The sequence below is a fragment of the Ornithorhynchus anatinus genome, chromosome 18 (genome assembly GCF_004115215.2).
Source record: "Ornithorhynchus anatinus isolate Pmale09 chromosome 18, mOrnAna1.pri.v4, whole genome shotgun sequence".
In the NCBI taxonomy this organism is placed as follows: domain Eukaryota; kingdom Metazoa; phylum Chordata; class Mammalia; order Monotremata; family Ornithorhynchidae; genus Ornithorhynchus; species Ornithorhynchus anatinus.
The window spans coordinates 35,307,986-35,332,401 of record NC_041745.1 but is presented as its reverse complement, the minus strand read 5'-3'; the positions used below and the strand labels follow the sequence as shown (position 1 = coordinate 35,332,401).

Below are 24,416 nucleotides of genomic sequence, written 5' to 3'. Positions count from 1 at the left end.
GTGGAAATGGGATTCCCTGTGAATGGGCGTCTGTGGTGGGTGGGTTTCTGTTGGGCTTGGCGTGGATTTTGCTGGAGAGGCCTCTCCCAGGATTGAGCCATTCGCTTTCTTAAAGTCCTGAGAAGTAGGTTTGCCAGGCCTGGCCATGGACTCCATAGCATTTGGGTGAAAGTTGCCCACAGTCTTGTCCTCCCAGAATTCTTCATTAGAGATGAAAATGAAATCACCAGTAATGATAACAACCATATCCTGTGATATCCTGTGACGTTTTGCAAAATCTCATTGGCTTTTGCTAAGCATCTAGTGACTTAAAAAGGAGCCCAGAGTTACCCTAAATTGGACTCTTCTGGCTCTGGAAATATCTTACTTAAGAAAATGCCCGAACCCTCCCAGAAGGCAGTGTGAGGTGAAGGAAGCTTGACTCCCCAGATGGGATATGTGGACAGATTTATATGACCAAGGCTAATGGTGTCTTCTGCAAAATTTCAAGGCCCGCCTCAATAGCCACACAGATGAGCACCAAAGCAAGGACAGTGTTAGAGTCATGGAAGGTGAGAACACAGATTCATCACAGGGTCACTCTGACTCCCACATGTGAAGCAGTGTGGCTCAGTGGAAAGAGCATGGGCTTTGGAGTCAGAGGTCATGGGTTCGAATCCCGGCTCCGCCACTTGTCAGCTGTGTGACTGGGCAGGTCACTTAACTTCTCTGTGCCTCAGTTACCTCATCTGTAAAAATGGGGATTAAAACTGTGAGCCTCATGTGGGACAACCTGATTCCCTTGTGTCTACCCCAGTGCTTAGAAGAGTGCTCTGCCACATAGTAAGCACTTAACAAATACCAACATTATTATCATGAGGGGCCAGAAGGAGGAGGAGCTTTTTGGATTCCCTGGCACAGTCCAGCAAGGAGACAGTTTTGCTTGGACTATAGCTCATGGTGGGGAGGTGAAGAGAACTTTCTGTGGGAGGGACTTCACAATGGCCAAGTGATCCAAACCAGTTTGTGCCCCCCCTCAGAATCCCAGGCTCCAAGGGACCATCCAGCCAGTTGATTCCATCCACTGCCTGCAGACTTGGATCTGGCATGGATAATTGAGGAATCAGGTGATGTAAGTCGAATATTTATTTATTTTAGTGTAGTCTGTCTCCCCCTCTAGACTGTAAGCTTGATGCAGGCAGTGAATGTGTCTGCTGACTCTGTTATATTGTCCCAAGTGTTTAGTTCAGTGCTCTGCACAGAGTAAGCACTCAATAAATGTCATTAATTGATTGATGGCAAGCAAGTCAAGCTTGATTAAAAATGGAAAATACAATCCTCAGTGCTGAAATGGGCTTCAACACCTGACCTGTGGTCACCTCCATCCGCCCACACCGAGGATGTTCGCTCAGCATGGTGAGTTAGTGGGAATGGAGCAGCTGGGCCTTTGTGTGAAATCCCCATTGACCTTGTCACAGTAGAGATGCGTGTCACTGTTGTTGATGACAAAGAGCTGTCAAACTCAAGCCTCTGGCAGGCTTGGAGCTCTGAGACAAGTGACGCTCTGATTGCCAAATCAGCGTGTGACATCCCTTGTTCAGAAGTGGGAAGACCTTTCCAAAAGAAGGAGTAGCTGGAACCTTTCTCTGTGAGCTATTCTTTACCAGGAAACTGTTCTTTACTAGGTTTCACCCAGGCCAGCGCTGTCAGCTGGGTGTCCGGGGAGCTCATGTGCAATTTGGCCGTGTTCCTTCCTGGGTGACTGTTGTTCAGCTATCGCAGATCATCCTGTTGTTTTCTGTTTGCTTTTTTTGTTTTGTTTTGTTTTTGTGTTTGGTAACTGCTTGCTATGCGCCAGGAACTGTTGCTATGCGCCGGGAACTGTACTAAGTACTGGGGTAGTTACAAGCTAGATTTAGTCCACAAAAGGCTTACAGTTGTCCTCCCCATTTTACAGGTGAGGTAAATGAGGCACAGAGAAGTTAAGTAACTTTCCCAGAGTCACACAGCAGGCTAGTGGCAGAGCCATCATTAGAACCCAGATCCTTCTCACTCCAGGCCCGTGCTCTATCCACTAGGCAATACTGCTTCTGGTTGTGTTGGTTCATCGTGTTTACTTTCTGCTCAGGCTCCATCCAACCTTGAAGTTGTTGTCAGCCATTCTGTGAGTTTGGATGGGTTGAGTTGGGAGGAAACAGGATAGCCCTGTGGTTCAATTGTCCATAAGGTTTAGCCTCTTTTGCAATCAAGTCTCTGCCCATAAATTGGGCAGCCTGCAGGCCTATGTAGTTTGAGAATCCCACAGGCAGTAGAATGTGTTTGAGTTGGTTTTCTAGGAGTGGAGAAGCAGCGTGGCCTAGTGGAGCAATCCCAGCCCTGCCAATTGTGTCCTGTGAGACCTTGGGCAAGTCACTTAATTTCTCTGTGCCTCAATTTCCTCAACTGTAAAATACCTGTTATCTCTCTATGAGGCCCATGTGGGACAGGGATTGTATCTGGACTAATTAACTTGAACTTACCCCAGCACTTAGAACAGTATTTGACACAAAGTAAGTGCTTAACGAATATAAAAAAAGTGTACTGGCTTGGGCTGTGAATCATCCGTATTCTCTATATTATCCCCCTTGATCTAAAGTCTTCATACCGAAAGGTCTGAATGGAGTTATTGTGGCATTCAGACATGAGACATTAGAAGCCCTCTGCATTCTCTCCAGGAGAAGACCTTAGCTGTGCCCTCCTTCACAGTTGCTATTTGGAGGTTTCTTAATTTCCATCCATGTCAGGAAAGAGGTGGCTATTCCTTCCAATGCCACTTATGTTTGTAATGGCCGCTCCTCCCTGTCTCTCCCCCTGAACCCACCATAAATCTATGAAGGCTTCAGAGCAGCGTAAGCAACATAAACTACGCTGAACGCTCCTGGATTAGGAGACTTGGGCCAAAACCTCAGGTACAGGAGACAAAAACTGTATTTAGCCAAAGTCAAACAACACTGGGAAGAAGACTTCCATAGAGATCCGCGGCCCCCTTCCCGTTAAATGCTGTCACCGGTGTGGTGAGGGTCTGAGAAGGGAAAACTCCAAGGACTTTCTTGCCGAGCAAATCATCCATCTCCAGAAGGGGGGGATGAGATGGTCTTAGTGAATGAGCAGGAACTGTCGAATACTTGGTGGGAAAGATAGTCGGTATCAATCATTCATATTTCTTGAGCACTTTCTATGTGGAGAGCAATGTAATAATAATAAATAATAATAATGTTGGTATTTGTTAAGCGCTTACTATGTGCCGAGCACTGTTCTAAGCGCTGGGGTAGACAAAGGGGAATCAGGTTGTCCCACGTGGGGCTCACAGTCTTAATCCCCAAGTGCTTGGGAGAGCACAGTACAGTGGAATTAGCAGTCACATCTTGATGTGACTGGCGAGATGGGGGAGCTGTTGGAGGATACTGAAGAGATTATGGAGAGGGGGGAATTGACAGAGTAAAAAGAGCAGCATGACCTAGTGGATAAAGCGTGGACCTGGGAGTCAGAAGGACCTGGGTTTTAATCCTGGCTCTTCCACTTGTCTGCTCTGTGACTTTGGGCAAGTCACTTCACATCTCTGTGCCTCAGTTACCTCATCTGTAAAATGGGGTCTAAGACTGTGAGCCCCATGTGGGACAGGGACTGTGTCCTACCTGATTCGCTTGTATCGACTCCAGTGCTCAATACAGTGCCTGGCACACAGAAAGTGCTTGCAAATACCGTTAAAAAAGGATGGTTTGGATAGCCAACTTGTCAGTTGACCAGAAGAGCAAAAGAGGCTCTAGAGGGCGAGCCCAGTGAGGAGAAGATTAGTGCAGGTGTTGTGACCAAAGCCTTTGATCAACAATTGGACTTAGGGATGGAGAAGAATGTCTAGTAGATGTTATAAAGGAATAAGTTCCTGTAAGCTCCTTGGTGGGCAAGGATCGTGTCTGCCAACTCTGTTGTATCCTACGTTCCCAAGCCCTTAGTTCAGTGTACTGCAAGCACATAATAAATGCCACAGATTAATGGATGGTGACAAGATGACTGAGGGGCCAGGGAAAGAACAGTGGGAACTCCAGGATCCTGCATGTAAAAGGCAGTGTCTAAAAGGGAACTCCTGGTAGACCAAGGGTTGATTGTTCTGTCGATCCCATGGTTGTGAATACAACCCCTCGAATCATGACTTTAAAACAGCTTTACATTTTACGTAGTTTTTTTCACATCTACAGACTATGGCTCCTTGGCCCGAACTGGAAAACCCCCGTGACCCCAGTAAATTCATCGAAAGCTCCATCAGCCAACAACCCAGCAAGTCTGGAAAAGATGGAGAAAACCCCTCCAGTAAGTACTGTTCTCCCGCTGATTTTTGTCCGTAAAAGGGGATTGGAGAAACGGGCACATCCCACAGTGCGCTTGTCGTTCCTTGCTTTGGCAGATGAGACCATCGCTTCGGTGAAGAAAATAGAACTGCTTCCTTCTTACTCCACCATCGCTTTGATAGATGAGCCGCCCCCTGAGGACGACCCATGGAATCTGCCAGAGCTTCAGGACACCGGGATCAAGTGGTCAGGTAACGCCAACAGCTTTGCCAGGCTGGGCCCAGTGCAGGACTCTTGATTGGCTACTTCCGCCGCTGCTGCGGCCACTTCCGCTTCCATTTCCGCTGCTGCTTCCACCGTTTCCTTCTTGGGAATTCTTCTCATGGTGGATCCTTGTGGTTCCTCCTGGTCATTTCTCCACATTTCCATCTTCTTGGGAGCCTCAGGTTGGTTCTGGAAAAGAGGTGATACCTGGCATTCCTTGGGTGAGGGCCCTGGCGATGTGGGCGCCCCAAAATCCCCTGTCTACCTGCCACGGGGGTTGGTGATGGGGACGCCGGAGAGTAGCCTCCCACAGGCCTAGGGTGGACAACTGTTGGCACTGTCATCACCATCAATGCCATCAAGCTATGCTTATTTAGGCTTCACATGTGCAAAGCTCTCTGACAGGCCCCATAATGGAGCAACTTGTTACCGGCCTGGGCCCCGCTTAGAGACTCTCTTGTCCTAACAGTTAACAGCTATCTGGCTGGACACAATAAGATGTACAACTCAACGGAGACAATGTGCACATGTGGAGCTAAGACGGTACAGCTAGAGTGCCAGGAAAAACAAGAATCAAGCATAATTCACCTCTTGGAGAGGTTCTTATGGGTGGGAGGTCTGTAGCCAGTGGTGCTTGTCAGAGGTTGGGAGAGGAGGGTGTCAATTTGACTCACCCCAGATCCTCAGGGAGTGCTTCACTGAGGCGAGGGCTGGAGGTGGTAGGGAGAGGGGTTTGACGGGTGTACAAGAGGAAGGCCACTCATGTAACCAGTGGGAAATTGGTCAAAACGATGGGCAAAGATCACCTTAGTGGGGGCTGAAGGAGCAGAATGAGGGTTAGTAGAGAACTTTGGAATTGATATTAAGGGGGTTTGGCTTAACTTGGATGGGGCATCACTGTAAGGTTTTATGGAGGCGGTGAGATGATGAACCGAATGAGGACTGAGTTGCACTGGTCGGGCCAGATTCATCTGTAGTATGTTTTGGCGGAGGAAAGTGCTCTGAAAACGCAAGGCTATTTTTGCAGCCCAGAAAAGAAGCCGATATTAGAAAATAACCATTAGTGTTGTTCTGAAGAGAACAAAGAGCTTTTTACAGCCATTATCGCCTGATCCCTCCCCCAGCAGGATGACTAGCCCCAACACTTTAAAAAGCCAGAGGTGCCATTCAGGATCACATCCCCAAGCCGTGCGTGACTCCTTGCAGTGTGGTTTGGCCCCTTTGCCCCAAAGCTTTCTCTCAAATGTATCTCCACAAGACGAGAGTACTTCACCGAGGCCTTTCACAGGTAACGAGAGAGAAACAGTGGCCTCTGCCAGAGACCATCTGGAGGCTGTATTGACCCCTGTGTTCCCTGGTCTGATCACCCCCTGCGACCACAGCCTAGATCTTGGATGCCCCGTGCTGCCTTGAACTCTCGGCAGACTCCTGGTTGTCCCCCTTCCCCCCCAACACAAGAGAAGCGGAGGCCATCTTGGAGCTGGGCTTCACTGAACTGTCTATGTGTTTTGCAGAACGAGACACCAAAGGGAAATTACTCTGCATCCTCGAAGGCATTGTGAAGTTCATCTTCCTGCTGGGCTTTCTCTACTTGTTTGTCTGCTCCTTGGACATCCTAAGTTCTGCCTTCCAGCTGGTTGGAGGTAGGAAAGCCTATTCCTTAAAGGAACCAAGCCTTGGACGCGGTGGGGGCTCAATCCAGCCAATCTCATTTGGTTCAACTGCAAGGATTTCCAAACCTCCAGATTCCTCTTTCTTAGCAAAACTCACTGGGTCTGTCCTCAGGCCAGCCTCTGATTGCACCCTCTCAGGCTCCTGGGAGTTGTGGACAGGAGAGTCTGGGGATCCCCTTTTAACTTCAGAGACTGCTGTTGGCTTAGTTCTTCCTCACCCAGGACCTTGTTTACTTTCACCATGCTGGAGGGGAGAAGTCTCTCCCTTCTGAGGAATCTTTTAAAAACTGTAAAGTGCTCTGGAGCAAAAGGGCTCTATATAAAACATCTGGTTAAATCCAGATGAGAAGAGTGGAATGGAGAATTGAGGCCATTCTCCAGGAACTATTAGTAGTCATATTTATTGAGCACCTATTTGGTGCAGTGCACTTTACTAGGTGCTTGGAAAATGCAGAATAATGAAGTGCCCTGTTCCCTGTCCACAGGGAGCTTAAACGCTAACAATAATTCAAGTAAAACCTCTCCTTTTTCCTCAATAATCCAGGTATTTTAGGCTAAAGTGATTTTGGGAGAGGCTGAAATACCTGGAGAGTAGCCTCAAAGCCTCACAGTGCTCATGAAGAAGTAACTTAGTAGAATCTCCACCCTAAGATCCAAGCTTCTAACAGGGTCAAAAAATAGGGCTAACTGTTGAACCCACAGCAGAGTGATTTCCTTGCTGTTGATTTAAAATGACTTAGACCCTGTGATCTCTGAGAATACCCTGAGCCAGCTAAGACATTCCAAAGCCGATGGATCGCTCTGTCCTACTAGGCCCACTGTCCACAGTATCTCTGGAATGTCCAATCTCTTGCAGAGTGTCTAACCAAATGAACCTCATGGAGGTGAATCTGTCCCCAGAACAGTCCATCCTCCTCATATGCTGACTTTTTTTTTTTAAAGTAATATTTGTTGAAAACTCACTAGGTGCCAAGCTCTGTGGTAGATACAAGCTAATCAGGTCGGTTGCAGTCCATGTCCCCCATGGAGCGCATAGTCTCAATCCCCATTTTACATATGAGGGAACTGAGGCACAGAGAAGTGAAGTGACTTGCCCCAGGTCACACAGCAGACAAATAGCAGAGCTGGGGTTTAGAACCCAAGTCCTTCTGATTCCCAGACCTGTGCTCTATCCACTAGGCCATGCTACTTCTTCTTTTCTGGAGGCTGCCCGACCTCACACCTGGGCCGTGGAGACAGTGCTGGCTGGGGACGGTAGTGGTGCCAGAGTGTGGAACCCCTGCTTTATGTATGAGGCCCCCTGACTAGGAGACCAACTTGAACCCTGTTGCCCAAATTCATCAGTGTGGCCCTAAGGCATCACCATAGAATGTGAAAGCTTTATTTCCTCTTATAGACTAGACCTGGCTGCCCTTCTAATAATAATATCAGTAGCAATAATAATAATGATAGTATTTTCTCAGCACTATGTGCCAAATACCAAGGTAGATATAATACAGTCAGATCAGATGTAGACCCTGTCCTACATGAGGCTCATATGGGAAAAGAGAGAAAACAAGAAATGAATCCCCATTTTTTAGATGAGAAAACTGAGGTACAGAGAAGTTAAATGATTTGCCAATGTCACAGGGCAGCCAACTGGCAGACCTGGGATTAGAATCCAGGTCTCCTGATTCCCAGTGCTGTACTCTATCCAGTAGGCAACACTGCTTCTCTGGCCCTATAGGGCCCTAAGGCAAAAATCACTGGGTTTCCATTCCCCTGACTCAGTGTTATTCCTGGCACGTTATTCCTGATAATTTATTTACTAAGTGCTTACTGTGTGCAGAGCAGTGTACTATGCACTTGGGAAAGTAGAAGTAGTGTGGCTTAGTGGAAAGAGTATGGGCTTGGGGATCAGATGTCATGGGTTCTAATTCTGCTCTGCCACTTGTCTGCTATGTGAACTTGGGCAAGTTAATACCTTCTCTGTAGCTCAGTTTCCTCATCTGTAAAATGGAGATTAAGATTGGGTGTCCCAAGTGGGACAACCTGATTACCTTGTAGCTTCCTTAGTGCTTAGAACAGTGCTTGGCACATACTAAGGGCTTAACAAATCCTTCTAGACTGTGAGCCCATTGTTGGGCAGGGATTGTCTCTGTTGCCAAATTGCAGTACAGTGCTCTGCACACAGGAAGAGCTCAATAAATACGATTGAATGAATGAATGAACAAATACCATCATTATTATTACAATATAACAATATAGGAGAGTTGGTAGACATGTTCCCTGCCACAGTGAGCTTCCAGTCTAGGGAATGAGCTTGCACTCTAGAGGTCTGATGCCATCAGACCCTCAGGGTTATGCTGAGACGCTGGCGGCGTGGCATTCAGCCCAGGTGCCAACCCTGAAAGGGTAGAAGGGTTAATAATGATGATGATGGTATTTGTTAAGTGCTTACTATGTGCCAAGCACTGTACTAAGAGCTGGGGTGGATACAAGCAAATCGTGTTGGACACAGTCCCTGTCCCATGTGGGTCTCACAGGCTCAATCCCCGTTTTGTAGATGAGGTGACTGAGGAACAGAAAAGGGAAGTGGCTGCTTCGATCCTACCACCCAGATATGAGCCACAGGGGAAGGAGGTGCAATTCACAGATGGGAGGAGATACCCGGGAGCGTGAGCAGCAGCCTCCTTCCTTACTGCTATTGGATTAGGGAGAGGCTGGGCCTCCAGGAAGGTCATCGTGCCACAGGTGAATGAAATCTTGGCCCCAGCCTGGAGGCCGTCAGGCCTGACCCTTGCTCAGCGATTTACAGTTGGTTTGTGCTCCTTTCTACCCGACAGATCACATCCACTTGTATTTACTTTTTTTGTAGGGAAAGCCGCTGGGGATATTTTCCGAGACGGTTCCGTGCTTTCCAACCCGGTCGCCGGCTTGATGATAGGCGTGCTGGTGACGGTGATGGTGCAGAGCTCCAGCACTTCGTCTTCCATCATCGTCAGCATGGTGTCCTCTTCGTGTGAGTCAGGCCCCGTGTCCCAGAACTCCGTGGTCGGGTCCCCCCGAGGCCAGCTACCTTCAGCCATTTTGCTTTAAATCTCGCGAGTGGGTCATTTATTCAAAATATGCCCTAGTGTTTGGGTCCCTCCATGGCTACCTAATCTCTCCATTTGCCCTCCCTTCTGCCCCGTTGGTGGCAGCGGCAGCAGCGGAAGCTGTCATATGAATGAAGCTCCTATTTCATGGGGAGGACCCACTGCTGTGGGCATCTGTCTGTCTGTCAGACTCCCTGTATACCTCCATTCCTATTGTTATAGAAAATCTTACTGTTGCCATCATGATATGGAGTTGAGATTCCACTGTTCTTTAGGCTAGTTCAAGGACATCAACTAACCAGGCAAGGTCGGACTTCCGTAGAAGGAATTAGGCATCGTGGGGCAGCCAGCACGCTGCTCATGTGGAACTGGGAATAGCAGGGATTGTTTCCTGAGCTCTGTTCCTAACCCTGTCCAACCCAACAGAGAGCACTAAGTCTTAGAAATTCTGTACTTTCCCCTCCTTCCTCAGAATTCCACAATCAAAGAGCCCCTGTCTCCTGGGAAAGTTCCCTGCTTGCCCAACAGAGGTAGTATAACTCTAATGCTGAGTAGTGGCTAAAGGTCTCTTTGGGAAATATTATCTGGGTGATGATTCTGCACACACTCCATCTGCCCAGGCCAATCCAAGAACCTAAAGACCTGACAGTATCAGTGAATCAATCCATAGTGTTTACTGAGTGACTACTGAATGCAGAAACGTAGTACAAAGCACTTAGGAGAATATGATGGAACTAGTATAAATGATTCCTGAATTTGAGAAGTGTATAATCTAGTGGAGGAGACAGACAGTAAAATAAATTTCAGGGAGGGAAAAGCAGTAGAGTATAAAGATAAGTACGAAAGTTTCTACCTGGAGGGGGTGTGTAGCCAAGTACTTAGGTGATGTGGAAATGTTGAAGTGACTGTTGGTTGGGGATGTAGAGTGGGGAGGTGAGAGATTAATCAGGAGGCAACATCTGAGGAAACCATAAATCCATCAACCAACCAATGATATTTATCGAGTGCTTCCTGCATGTAGATCACTGAACTAAGTGCTTGGGAGAGTGCAGTATAACAGAGTTGGAGGACAGGTTCCCTGCCTACAAGGAATTTACAGTCTAGAACATAAACGAGGTCCCATGGAGATTTGAATTTGGATCGCTGGATTTGAGGTCCAGAGTGCTATCCGTAAAGAGAGATGCAAAGAAAAAATGTTCAGCTAAGAGGAAGAAGGAAAAGGAACTCTATAAATGAGTTAGTGCCGCAATTGTAGATTATGTTCGATATACACTCGGAAGTCAGTTCCTGATTGGTGGCCTATTTCTTTTTGCAATCCACTGTCTTTTGACTTCCTTTCGAGTTGCTTTCTAAACATCTTCCACTTAGAACTGGATAGATTCTAAGAGGGTCTTTTGGGGAGAGGGAAGGGGGAGGGCCAGAGACGAGCTATCAGCTTGGGGAGCTGAGATTTCCGCAATTGTCTCTTTCTATACTCTAGCCCTGCTCTCCCTACTCTTCCCACACTAGAATAGACCTTCAAGGTGGGGCAGAGTAAGGATACTCCAATTAGCAGGATAGTTCAAACACAATTCCTTTTGCCTGACTCTCCCAACAAATCATTTCATAATGCATTTTTCTGAGCTCCAGGAAGCTGGGATTAGGGCAAGAGCATGTTCTGGGCCCAGTGGACTGGACCGGACTGGGAGATGATTGAGGCTTATGGTATTTGTTAAGCACTTATTATGTGCCAAGCACTGTTCGAAGAGCTGGAGTAGATACAAGGTCATCAGGTTGTCCCTCATGGAGCTCCGGGGAGATCGGGGAGGTCCACCAGAGTTTCTAGAGGGAAAGCTAGGGAGTTGGGGACACTAGTCGATCCATTCCTAACCAGTGGCTGGATGTCACAGGTGGGAGATGGAACCCCTGACTGGGTGGGCTATTGGTTTATCCCATTCTGGTCTTGAATATGGACAGAGTGAGTGCTCGATAAATACACCATCGATGAATTGATTGGTTGGTGTCGTGAGGCTTCCTGAGAACAAATGTGGGCTAATTTTCCTTTCCCTTGACAGTACTGACCGTCAAGGCAGCCATCCCTATCATCATGGGTGCCAACATCGGCACCTCCGTCACCAACACAGTGGTGGCCCTCATGCAGGCTGGGGACCGGAATGAATTTAGAAGGTACAAGGCTTTATCTTTCCTCTGCCTTTCCTCCTCTCTTGTATGCCTTGCCTTTGCAAATATCAACCCATCACCCAACCTTTCCCTCTCCCTCTCTGGCCCCCCGAATAATAATCATCATTATTATCACGGTATTGATAAAGCCCTCACTATGTGCTAAGCACTGTGCACCATGCTGGGATAAAGTTTGATCGGGCCGGACGCATTCCCTGTCCCACACGGGGCTCACGGTCTAACGAGGAGGGATTCTCATCATTGTAAATGACACCACCATCCTTCCTGTCTCATAAGCCCATAACCCTGATGTTATCCTTGAATCTTCCTCTCTGTCATTCAACCCATTTATTCAATCCATCACTAAATCCTGTCGGTCCCACTGTCACAGCATAGCTAAAATTCACCCTTTCCTCTCAAACCAAACTGCTACCCTGTTAATACAATCACTCATCCTGTCCCGCCTGGATTACTGCATCAGCTCCTTGCTGACCTCCCAGCCCCCTCTCTCTCCCCACTCCAGTCATATTTCACTCTGCTGCCTGGATCGTTTTCTATAAAAAAAACCATTCAGATCATATCACCCTGCTCCTCAAAAGAACTCCAGTGGTTGCCCATCCATCTCCTCATCAAAGAAAAACTCCTCACCATTGGCTTTAAAGCATTCCATCACCTTGCCCCCGTCTACCTCACCTCACTTCTCTCCTTCTACAACCCACCCTGCGCACTTTGCTCCTCTAGTGATAACCTTTTCACTGTGACTCGATCTCACCTCTCTCACCACCAACCCCTAACCTATGTCCTGCCTCTGGCCAGGAAAACCCTTCCCGCTCAAATCTGATGAACAATTACTCTCCCTTCTTCAAAGCCTTATTGAAGGCACATCTCCAAGAGGCCTTCCCATAGACCTTTCCTCATCTCCCACTCCTTTCTGGGTCACCATGACTTGCTCCCTTGCCCCACAGCACATATCTATCTATCAGTCATTTTATTTATTTGTATTGATGTCTGTTTCCCCTACTCTAGACCCTAAGCTTGTTGTGGGCAGGGATGTAACTGTGCATTGTTGTATTGTACTCTCCCAAACGCTTAGTACAGTTCTCCGCACATGGTGAGTGCTCAATAAATACTATTTCATGAATGAATGATTGTTTCTAAAGCAGGGAAAGACCCTCTTGAAGCTGTTCTAATAGGTCCCGGCCTGGTCAGATCATTGTGCTACCATCGACGGATGTTGAGTAGATGTTGAGTGGTTTGAATGACTCGGCCCAGGCCACCCCACCCCAGAACAGCCTTTTATTATAAAGAATTCCAACTTTGTAAAGTTCTCATTTGACCGGATCGGGTTCACTTCCCCTTTGTCCTTCACCTGGATCCTGTTTAGACATCAAGCTGGGCACCATTTAAAAATACTCATCGGAAAGGTCATGTCGGGGTTGGGGGTGATGATCCGGAGGCCACAGAAGCCTTTCCTTTCCCCATCCGCCCGGGGGTTAAGGCCAGCATCCCACGCTGCTTCTTGTCTTGCCTCTGGGTCAGTCAGACCAACTCCTATAAAAAGACCAGAGTGAAGAAGTGAGCGAGCCGGGCGGGGCGTTCAAGCCCAGAGAGTGTGTCAGCAGCGATGAGCACGCACTCTTTCTGCAAGGCTCGCTGGCTGACTGTGGTGCTAATTGATGGGCCTCGGCCCCGGAGCCCCTGGGAGGCAGGGCTGGGTGGGAGACTTGACTGGCCGGTCCGGCGGAGATGCGGGGGACTGCCCTTGCATCAGGAAATGAGAGCCCAGCCAGTTCCGTGGGGCACAGTGAGATGGCTTCAGGATTCATTTGGGCGCTTACTCAGCCGGGGCGGGGGGTGGGGGGGGGGGCCCGGGGCCAATTACAGGCCCGGAGCACGCCGGGAAACGCCCCGCATGCCTGCCTGTCTGTGCACAGCCACGGGAATGGCAAGACATCAAAGGGCTTTGGGGAGGGGAGTTTCCTGCCCCCTTCCCCTGACCTCGGCTAAAGACCTTTTCCTACCGGGGGTCTCGGCCTGGGGCTCCTGGCCTCGGCCCTTTTGCCTAACCCTCCCTCCCTCCCTCCTGCTGTCTTGCCTCTGCAGGGCCTTCGCCGGGGCGACCGTCCACGACTTCTTTAACTGGCTGTCGGTGCTGGTGCTCCTGCCTTTGGAGGCGGCCACCCATTACCTCTATCACCTCACCAGCGCTCTGGTGAACACCTTCCAGATCCAGAGTGGGGAAGATGCCCCCGAACTCCTGAAAGTTATCACAGATCCTTTCACCAAACTCATCATCCAGGTAGGCCTGCTGAGGACTGGAATTCTGAAGACATTTGGGGAGAGGTGCCACGGGGGGCTGGGGGAGAGGAGTGATTCTGCTGAGTGAATGATACTGAGAGAAATTCTTCCCAGGCTCTACCTCCCTTCTCCACTAGAAATCACCAATCAGTCAATCAGTGGTATCTGTTGAGCACTTACTGTGTGCAGAGCACTCTACAAAGCTAGTGGCCACGATCCCTGCACGTAAGGAGTTTACAATCTAGACTCTACAATCTAGAATCTAAGGGCTGAGAAAGAAAAAAAGGAGGGAAAAGTTGTAAGCTTCTTGAAGGCCAGGAATGTATATCTTGTGATACAGTATGGCCTAGTGGATAGAGCACAGGCCTGAAGGTCAGAAGGACCTGGCCTCTAATCTCCGGTCTGTCACTTGTCTGCTGTGTGACCTTGGACAAGTCACTTAACTTCTCTGTGCCTCAGTTCCCTCATCAGTAAAATGGGGATTAAGACTGTGAGCCCCATGCAGGACAGGGACTGTGTCCAACCCGATTTGATTGTATCCACGCTGGGGCTTAGTGCAGGGCCTGGCATGTAGTAAGTATTTAACAAATACAATTATCACTGTATTCTCCCAAGCACCTAGTACAGAACTTGGCACTCAGGTACTCAATAAATACCACTGATTGATGGACTTGAGATGGAGGGGCAGAGGAGGGAAGGATGAACAGAAAGGAGGCAGGACCTAAAGGGTGTGGTGGGGAGACGGGTTGGGGTTCAATTCCTTCTAGCCCATGGCCTGGCATTGACTGATTTTGATATTTTAAGCAGCAGTTCCCAGGCCCACATCTCTCCCCGCAACACCCCCTCAGAGTTCTCCGACATGGTCCTGACCCCCACCCAGTTTGAGAGACTCCGGCAGTCTGCTGGGAGCAGTCAGGTGGTTCCTCATGAGTCAGTGGACACCCTCTTGGGCTACTTCCACCTTTCTCTCCCAAGTACTTAGTACAGTGCTCTGGAAACATTAAGTACTCAAAAGGTTCCAATGATTGATTGACTGATTAACAGGGCCCTTCAGAGATTCAGAACCAGTGTTTGGCCTAGCCTGGATCCAACTTGGGATCTCCTAACTCTTAGGTGGTATAAAATCCCCCCAGGCTAAGGAGTCTGCTGTTTCCCCACCCTCTGAGGCTCTTCCCTGGGGACCAAACTCCTAATACCCTCCTCTAGGGAGACTTGTGTGCCACACAGACCAAGAGCAGTAGGGTTTTTTAACCAACCAATATCCTACCCAAGCATAACAATACCCTATCTGGGCATTCCCCTCTCCCTACTAGCATCCTAGTGATGGCTGCTAAATCTCTCTTGCACCTCTGCACACATACCCAAACACACACACACCCACACACATCACGGTAACTTCTTTCCTATATTTGCTTCTTTCCTCAGCTGGATAAAAATGTCATCAACGAAATTGCTACAGGAGATGAGGCAGCCAGGAACAAGAGCCTGATAAAGATCTGGTGCCAGACACTGAAAAACACCGTGAGTTTCCTATCAGCCCAACCTAATAATAATAAGGAAGGAATTTCTACAAGGCATACTATTTGCCAAGCACTGTTCTAGGCTCTAGGATAGATACAAGATAGATCAGCCGCAGGCCCTGTCTCACATGGGGCTAATATTGTAAAGGGGAGGGAGAAGAGATATTTAAAACCCATTTTACAGATGAGGAGGGTGAGTCACAGAGAAGTCAAATGATTTGCCCAAAATCACATAATCCCTCAAGGGGAAAAGCTGGGATTAGAACCCAGGTTCTCTGAACCCCAGGCCTACGGTCTTTCCACTAGACCCTGCTGCTTGGCTTGGTCATCCAACGAATCTGCCCTGCAGCCTGAAAACGAGCCAAACCCCCTTTTATTCCAAGCTCTTTTAAGTCCAAGCAAAATATTGGCTCTATTTGTTGAGGGAAATCCTGACCCTCCTTCACCTTCCCAAGAAGGCAAAATTCAGTCTCCTGGGCTGAAACATCTACTTGAAAATCTGGCTGGCTGCTGTGGCATTATTTTGAAAGGGGAAGGAAGAGACTCGTCCTCTGGATTTTAAGATCACCCTCTGGACTATAAGCTTTTTATGGGCAGGGAATGTACTTGCTAATTCTGTTATTTGTCCTCTCCCAAGTGCTTAGTATAGTGCTCTGCACATAATAAGCACTCAATAAATACCACTGATTGATTGATTGCAGAGTAAATTTTAGAAGTTGGCAAGTGGTCCTCGTGCAGCTTTGGATCCTGCAATTCTGCTTTAATAAGGGGGAATTCCATACTACCCTGTCCTCAGTGCAAATAGGGGCTGGCCCTGGTTTTCAGTGTTGCTTGGATTTGGGCCCTGGACCCTGGCTTCTTAGGTCTGGGAGTGGAGGCCTCCTGGTCAGAGTGGTCACTCTGTCCAGCCATCAAGCAAACACTCCTCTCCCCCAGCTTCCTCTGAGGGCCACAACAAGTCTTCCTGGACTCCCCTATCCCACACCTGGCTGAGTCCGAGCGTGGCTTCTATCTGGACCACCCGTTCTCCTAAACGATACTGTCTTTGGCCCTGATTCGCCTTTTACCGCGCTGCTGGGCTCTCTGGGTTGATAGGACAGGGTGGGCTGAACGACAGTTTCTATGTCCACCTCCAGACCGAGCAGAACGTCACTGTCCCCTCTCAAGACAATTGCACTTCTCCCCAGCTCTGCTGGACGGATGGAAACCTGACTTGGACCATCCAGAATGTGACCTACAAAGAGAACATCGCTAAGTGTGAGTAGACCATGGAAGGCACATAGCAGGGTGCTCCTCTACCTCTCTGCAGAGCAGGAGGATGGACCTAGCCACCATAGGAAAGGTTTTACACCGGTTTTCAAGGTGCCCCCTTCTCGGTGGGCAAGAAGCCAAGACGGTGGAAGTAGCAATTCATCTCCAGATTCCACCAGAGACTTTCTCTGGGGAGTGTGTTCCCAGGGCGTGGCATCCGTAGGAGCTGGATTGGGAGGGGAGGGTGCTGCACGGATGTATCCGAGCAGACCTGCAGGTTAACATGGGTCAGGAATCCTGGGAGTAAAAGGAAATTGAGGCACTCTGCTTCTCCTTTATGTCTGGCGAGGTCTGGGGGCCAACCAGGACTTGTGGGTGAACCTTCTAAACAGTGTCTATAGTGGGGCTGTAGCTGAATAGTAAACAGGGAAGAGAGGAGCAGAATAACAATAATAATAATAATAATAATAATAATAATAATATTTAAGTGTCTAATGTTTGTCAAGCACTGTTATAAGCCCTGGGATACGTGCATGTTAGTCAGGTTGGACACAGTCCCTGTCCCACATGAGGCTCACTAAGTACTGAATCCCCATTTTGCAGATGAGGAAACTGAGACACAGAAAAAGTGACTTGCCTAAGACCACACAGCAGGCAAGTGGCAAAGCCAGGATTAGAACCCAGGTCCTTTGACTCCCAAGCCCATTGTCTTTCCACTAGGTCAAGCTGTTCCCCAGAAGCAGGATTGGCACCATAGATATTCATTGAGCATCTAGTTTGTGCAGAGCACTGTGCTAGGGATTGGAGGACATTTATAGAAGAGGTATAAAAGATGAACCCAGCCCTCAGGGAGCTCAGAGTACTTTGAGGAAGGAAAAGCAGACACAAAGTAGGGAATATGAAGTAGTTATAAGCAATGTGATAAATCTGTACAGAGCAATAAATTAACACCAAATAATCAATCAATAGGATTTACTGAGCCCTTACGGTATATGCAAGAGTACTGTACTAATTAGTTGGGAGAGTATAATAGACTTAATACACACAATCCCTGGTCTCACAGAGCTCATATTCTAGTAGGGAAGACAGGAATGAAAACAAATTACAGATAGCACTTCTCTGTACCTCAGTTACCTCATCTGTAAAATGGGGATTAACTCTGAGCCTCACATGGGACAACCTGATTATCCTGTATCTCCCCCAGCGCTTAGAACAGTGCTCTGCACATAGTAAGTGCTTAACAAATACCAACATTATTATAGCAGGGGGCACAGAGTTTGAAGACATGTACCTAACTGTTTCTGGGAGAGGAAGGGTGGAGTGAATGCCCAAGGGTTTGGGAGACATAGAAGTGCTGAAGTGGCAGGAGTGGAAGAAATCTGTTGGGTAGCTGAGAGAAAGAAAAGCAGTGTGTCCTGGTGGAGAGAGCCCAGGCCTGGGAGTCAGAGGACCTGGGTTCTAATCTTGGCTCTGCCTCCTGTATGATCTTGGGCAAGTCACTAAACTTCTCTGTGCCTCAGTTTCCTCATCTGCAAATGGGCCTTCCATACCTATTCTCCGTCTTACTGAGACTGAGAGCCCCATGTGGGACCCGAATACTTTACCTCAGAAATTAGTACAATGCTGGGCGCAAAGGAAGCACTTAAGAAATACTGTAATCATTGTTGTTATGAATAATAATAATCCGGGAAGGTCTCCTGGAGGAGATGTCATTTCAGGAGGGCCTTGAAGATGGGGAGATCAGTGGTCTAGTGACTGTGAAGGGGGAGAGTTCCAGGAAGAAGGGAGGGCATGAGCAAGAGGTCAGCAGCAAGAAGGACGAGGTTAGGCCCAATGAGAATACAAATGGATCTGTGCAAGGGAGGGTCGAGGTGGCTGAGAATAGGATGACTGTGAGGTTGAAGGGTATTGGAGAGAGGCCTGGGAAGAACCCCTCTCTCACGGGCTCCCCGGCTCAACCCTCTGCTTTTCCCACCGGGGTGACGGTCGCACACTCCCGACCTTCGCCACTAACACGCCCCCTCTCACACCCCGCAGGCAATCACATCTTTGTGAACACCAACCTTCCGGATCTGGCCGTGGGGCTCATCCTCCTGGCCTTGTCCCTGCTGGTCCTGTGCACCTGTCTGATCATGATCGTCAAGGTCCTCAACTCTGTGCTCAAGGGACAAGTCGCCAACGTCATCAAAAAGACCCTCAACACAGGTAATGACTATGTCTCTTGGCCTCATCGGAATGGACTCCCGCCGCCCCCGTCAATGGGCCTTACTGGAATATCGAGGTGGTAGTAGTGGTGGAGGTGGTAATCGTATTTATTGAGTGCCCACTGATGTGCCGTAGTGAGCCCCTGGGAAAAACCCAACAGAGACGTGACAAGTTCCGCACCCCAGAGAGCCGTCGAAGAAGACAGACGTGAAATGTTTGCAAAATGGCAAGCTTCTTTGAGCCGGGAATTTGCCTCCCCGTGTTGGGTCAACAAACACATCTTCTGTTTTTTTCTTTTTTTTTATGGTTTTTGTTAAGTAATGATGTTGGTATTTATTAAGCGCTTACTATGTGCAGAGCACTGTTCTAAGCACTGGGGTGTACAGGGTAATTAGGTTGTCCCATATGAGGCGCTCAGTCTTCATCCCCATTTTACAGATGAGGGAACTGAGGAGGAGAGAAGTTAAGCAACTTGCCCACAGTCACACAGCTGACAAGTGGCAGAGCTGGTATTTGAACCCATGACCTCTGACTCCCAATCCCGTGCTCTTTGCACTGACCCATGCGTGTTTACTATATGCCGGGCACTGTACTTAGGCTGGGGTAGATACAAAGTTGGACACAGTCCTTGTCCCACATGGGGCTCACATTCTTAGTCTCCATTTCGCAGGTGATATAAGTGAGGCACAGAGAAGTGAAGTGACTTGCCCAAGGTCCCACAAGTGGATTAAACGGAGCCAGGATTAAACCCAGGTCCTTCTGACTTCCAGACCTGTGCTCTATGCACTAGGCCAGGCAGCTTCCCAGTGCGGGGAATTCTTCTGGTTAGGCTGGCACCATTTCAACAAGGCTCAGTATGATGGAGTAGGTGATGGGGCCAGCCTCTAGATGCTACTTCGTTCCCCGACCGTCCCCAACACTAAGTAAGACCTAGGATGCCATGACTGAAACTTCTGCCTGGGTAGAAGGTGGCAGGCGGCCTGCATGCAGGCGGCAGGGATACCTGGGCAGTGCCTGTCGATGGAAGGTCGAGCTCCCTTCTCCCTCCCTGCCATCCCCCCCGCCAGGTGGAATCGCTGACAGGAGCAGGATTAGGGAAGGTGTACCGGGCCTGTTGGAAAGGGAAGATAGGGTTGGTTGGGGACAGATCCTGAGACTATTCGGAGCCCTGTGGGGACCGGAGAGGAAGTGGCTGGGAAGGTCTAGCAGTGGCCACGCTCCACCCTCTTTTCTCATACTTCACTACCAGAACTGCTCACACTATCACCTAGAGAGTGGATAACTCACAGCATTTGGGATTGGACAATGGGGAAGCAGCATGGCCTAGTGGAGAGAGCAGGGGCCTGGGAGTCAGAGGATCTGAGTTCTAATTCTGCATCCGACACTTGTCTGCTGTGTGACCCTGGGTAGTCACTCTACTTCTCTGGATCTCAATTACTTATCTCTTAAAATGGGGGTTGACTGTGAGCCCCATGTGAGACTGTGTCCAATCTTGTAACTACCCCAGCACTTAGTAGAGTGCCTAAGTAAATACTTAGCAAATGCCATATGGATTTTCTGATGCTGAAATCTCAGCCAAGCCATGGTTTACATCCAGCCTCCGTGATTCTCCTGGACACCTTGTTCTTCCCTGAGTCACAGGGCCCAGGCAGGCCTGCCCGCTGCCTGGCCCAGGGGAGTTGTTCACCCGGGACCCCTGCCCTTCTGTGTTCCAGATTTCCCCTTCCCCTTCGCCTGGGTCACGGGCTACTTGGCCATCCTGGTGGGAGCGGGGATGACCTTCGTCGTGCAGAGCAGCTCCGTCTTCACGTCGGCCATCACCCCTCTGGTTGGTGAGTTCTACCCCGGCCCTAGTCTTTCTCTCCGTCCCCGATCCCTGGCCCACCATCCCCTCCCCGGCTCAACCCGGCCCCTTCTTTTCTCCCCCCAGGTATCGGCGTGATCAGCATAGAGAGAGCCTATCCACTCACTCTGGGCTCCAACATCGGCACGACCACCACGGCCATCCTGGCAGCTCTGGCCAGTCCGGGGAGCACTCTGAAGAATTCACTACAGGTCAGAGATGGAGTCTGGGCTTTCCAGGTTGGGGCCGGTGGGTGAGGGAAATCCATCCATTGCAGGCACTTGGGCCAGTTCTCTGGGGTGGAGAAATATCAATCACCCCCAGACGGAGAGGGGACACTGCAGCTCCACCCCAGAATGGAGGGGAGAGGAAACTTTGTTTCCAACAGACACAGTTTGCAGGGGCCTATCAAAAATGGCACCCCTAAATTCCATGTGGTCCTGAGGATGGACATCAGCCCTGCTCAGGTGGACCAGTTCCACCCCCGTCAGCCTCATCCTTTCCACAGTTCCCAAAGTACAGAACCCAAGGGCCTATTGGCGATAAACACTGTCAGAGTTCTTCATCTACAGGAAATAGGAAGTTGATACAGAACAGCTCCCAAAGCATTAGGAGTACAGAACCCAGGGCTTACTGGCGGTAAGCATCGTCAGAGTTCCTCGTCCACAGGAAATAGCGAGGTGAGACAGAGGACCTCTTTTAGGCCCACTGCCTGATTTCTATGAGTCTGACTGCCTGATTTCTGCCAGGCACAGAGGATTTCAGCTGGAGCACTTTCTCCTGGGCTGGCTTTTGTCTGTGTTGCCACTTCTGAGATGTGCCCAGCCTGGTTTTCCCCAGGCCTAGGGAGGTGGCAGGATGCTGAAGGAAGGTGGGCAGCACCACTTCTCTTCCCTCCCACCCCCGGCTACCTCACATCTGAGAGGAGGGGCTCCATGATCCCTCGTTCTTAATGACAACCGGTGGTCAAGCCCAGGCCAGTGCCATGGGCAGAGTGTACCTGCGCAGAGGGTAGGGGCCAGCCGGGGTGGGTTCTGCACCCACTTCTAGGAAGGGGCACCCTCTGGGCCAACCTTGTAGATCAGATCGAGAAGACGGCCAGCTCACGAGGACCCTCAGCAGCCCCTGCCCTCTCCCCGGGATCCCCGTGGCGGGGTGACCCTCTAGGGTGAAGCATCTTGAGGATGGGGGCTGTTGCTCCAGGCGAGTCTTCATGGCTCGGTGAGACCCCTGGAGCCAAGCCCCTTCCTCTGCTCTTCTCGCCATCCTCCACAAACCAAGCTATATCAGGGGCTCCTGGACTCCTTCCCTCCCTTGCCAGGAACTGTCCACCACAGGCTCTATTGATATACGCTGACCAGTGGGAAGTGAGAAAAGAGCCTCCTGAAAGGCCAGACTGAGGGCCCCTTCTCCCCGTCTGCCCCGGGCACCCAGCCCCTGCCTCTCTGGATGAGTCACCTCACCGGGATTAACCTCTTGGCTTCCAGATCTCCTTGTGCCACTTCTTCTTCAACATCTCGGGGATCCTGCTGTGGTACCCGATCCCGTTCACCCGCCTGCCCATCCGGCTGGCCAAGGGCCTGGGAGACATCACGGCCAAGTACCGCTGGTTCGCCGTCTTCTACCTGATCTGCTGCTTCTTCGTGGCGCCGTTGGCGGTGTTCGGGCTCTCGCTGGCCGGCTGGCCGGTGCTGGTGGGCGTGAGCACCCCCATCGTCCTGCTGTTGCTGCTGGTGGTGGTGCTACGGATTATGCAGTCCCGCTGCAGCCGCGTCCTGCCCAAGAAGCTGCAGAACTGGGACTTCCTGCCCAAGTGGATGCACTCGCTGAAGCCCTGGGACAGTGTGGTTTCCGGCCTGACCGGCTCCTTCCGGAAGTGCTGTTGCTGCTGTCGCATTTGCTGCATGCTCTGCGGCTGCCCCCCGTGCTGCCGCTGCAGTAAGTGCTGCCGGGACTCAGGCACGGAAGACGAGGAGCCTGCCAAGGACATCCCCGTCAAGGGGGGCGAGGTGTATGAGAATACACTTGCCTTGGCCACCGAGGCCCAGGAGGGGAACCAAGCCTCCCATCCCGCCCTGGGGACAAAGACCACCTCCAGCAGCACAGCCTTGTAGGGGCAGCTGGGCCGGGGGAGTATGGGCGAAGGATGGGGTGGGAGGGCGGTTCACGGCCACCCGTGCCCCACTGCTGTCTCCTCACCTTCTCCCCAGGAGGGTGGGCTGCCTGCCTACCTGTTTGCCTGCCTGCTTGCCCTCCTTGAAGCATAGCTGAGATCAATGTCCCCAGACCAGCTCCTCTCACCAGCTGCCAGGACCTGGAATCCCCCCCAACCTCCAGGGTCCCGGGGTGCTGATTTGGCCCGTGGAAGCCCGGGACCAGCTGGTGGTCTTATTGGGGACACTGGTTGACACCAACAATCCCTCTCTCCCGGGCAGATGGCCGTCAGGACCCCAGCCTGGGGAAAAGGAAGCTGACCCGGGGGAGAGTTTTCTCAGATGGATATCTTATTTCTTGACAAACAGCAGAGACCTTGGCTCTCCCAGTGAAGGACCCCTGAAAAAGCTGAGGGGTGGGCGGGGGGGGGGGGGCAGTTCTAAGCTTACAGGGGAGGGAGGAAGGCTGGAACTCTTCTCCCCAGGGCCCAGGTGGCAAAGATAGCCAGCCTCCCCTTTCTAACAGGATGACCTGATCTGAGCCCGGTGCGCAGAAGGGCCTGGAGTCGGCAGGGCAGGAGCTGATGGCTGCTGTGCTGCTCCTAGCGGGGCAGGGAGGGAAATCGATTCCCAGCAGGAACTGTGTCAGCACGGCTGGAGTTGCCAGTCTTGCTGAGTGTGGATTTGTGGCGAGCACTGAGGTCATTTCAGGGACTTCCCCCTCCCCCACACCCCCACCTGCGACCGACTGCCCACCGAGTCAACCCCCCACCCCCCGGGCGTCCTAGGAAGTCCGACTCCTTGACACCCTCCCGCCCCCCACCCCGGCCTCATGATCCTCACTGTCTCTCAGCTCTCGGGTAGGCTGCGGCAGGATGGTTTTTGATTTGGGAAATGAGCTTTCTGAGATGGCAGGAACACTATTTGAGGCTCAGAAAAACACAGGTGGTTGTCCTGGTCTTGGTCTCCTGCCTCTCTTGGTCAGGAGCGGGGCGGGGGGCCCCTGGGCGGGGAGGCCACCAGCTTGGGACTCAACCGATTGCAGCCACAAGGTGGCATTTTAACGGCTAGGCCAGTCACATGAATGTCTCTGTGAACCCATACTTTTCGCCTTTTCTGGGGCCCAGAGGATTAAAGCCTTCTGGTTCGCTCTCTAGAAGCCTCCAGGCTCTCATCACAAGCTTATTTTATGTTCTCCCAGCTGCACTTCCTGCAGTCTAAGGGTTCTTTGGTTTGGTCCCTTGATGCTTCATTGTCTCTGTGTTTTTCCCCCAGCCTGGTCTCTGGACTGTGGGCACCTGAGATAAGCCCTTAGGATTCTGGCCATGGGCAATTAACAATTCTCATTATGTCAGTTCCCACTGGACATTTTGAGATGCGGAAGCATCCCTATTCCCTGACTACCGCACAGTGCTCCCTTGCACTATGTGTGTGTGTGTGTGTGTGTGTGTGTGTGTGTGTGTGTGGAGGGGAGGCACGGGGGGGCTTTTTAAAGCCACTGAGATTTCAAGTTAAATAGTTTCACCAGAATTCATGGGAGGCTCGTTGTTCCCAGCTGAGATGTGAGGTCAGGAGTGTCTGTGCAGGGCTGCAGTTGAGCACTGGCAATGGGGGTTGGAACAACCCCAAGAACAAGCAGGAGGGGCAGACCGAGTGAGTTGGTGTCTC

At 50.5% G+C, this 24,416-nt stretch overlaps 1 protein-coding gene across 1 annotated transcript in view; it reads left to right on the top strand.

Annotated features, from left to right (window-relative positions):
• SLC34A2 (solute carrier family 34 member 2) overlaps positions 1–23,160 on the top strand; it is a 30,579-nt gene extending 7,419 nt beyond the window's left edge. Inside the window, exons 2-13 of the mRNA XM_029046766.1 lie at positions 4,215–4,326; positions 4,421–4,555; positions 6,083–6,211; positions 9,099–9,242; positions 11,373–11,484; positions 13,582–13,777; positions 15,202–15,297; positions 16,433–16,553; positions 18,585–18,752; positions 20,468–20,584; positions 20,683–20,807; positions 22,083–23,160. Of these exons, the coding sequence (XP_028902599.1) occupies positions 4,218–4,326; positions 4,421–4,555; positions 6,083–6,211; positions 9,099–9,242; positions 11,373–11,484; positions 13,582–13,777; positions 15,202–15,297; positions 16,433–16,553; positions 18,585–18,752; positions 20,468–20,584; positions 20,683–20,807; positions 22,083–22,709 (2,079 nt within the window). The 5' untranslated portion in view covers positions 4,215–4,217 and the 3' untranslated portion in view covers positions 22,710–23,160. The remainder of the gene's footprint in view (positions 1–4,214; positions 4,327–4,420; positions 4,556–6,082; positions 6,212–9,098; positions 9,243–11,372; positions 11,485–13,581; positions 13,778–15,201; positions 15,298–16,432; positions 16,554–18,584; positions 18,753–20,467; positions 20,585–20,682; positions 20,808–22,082) is intronic.
• The last annotated feature ends 1,256 nt before the right edge of the window (positions 23,161–24,416 follow it).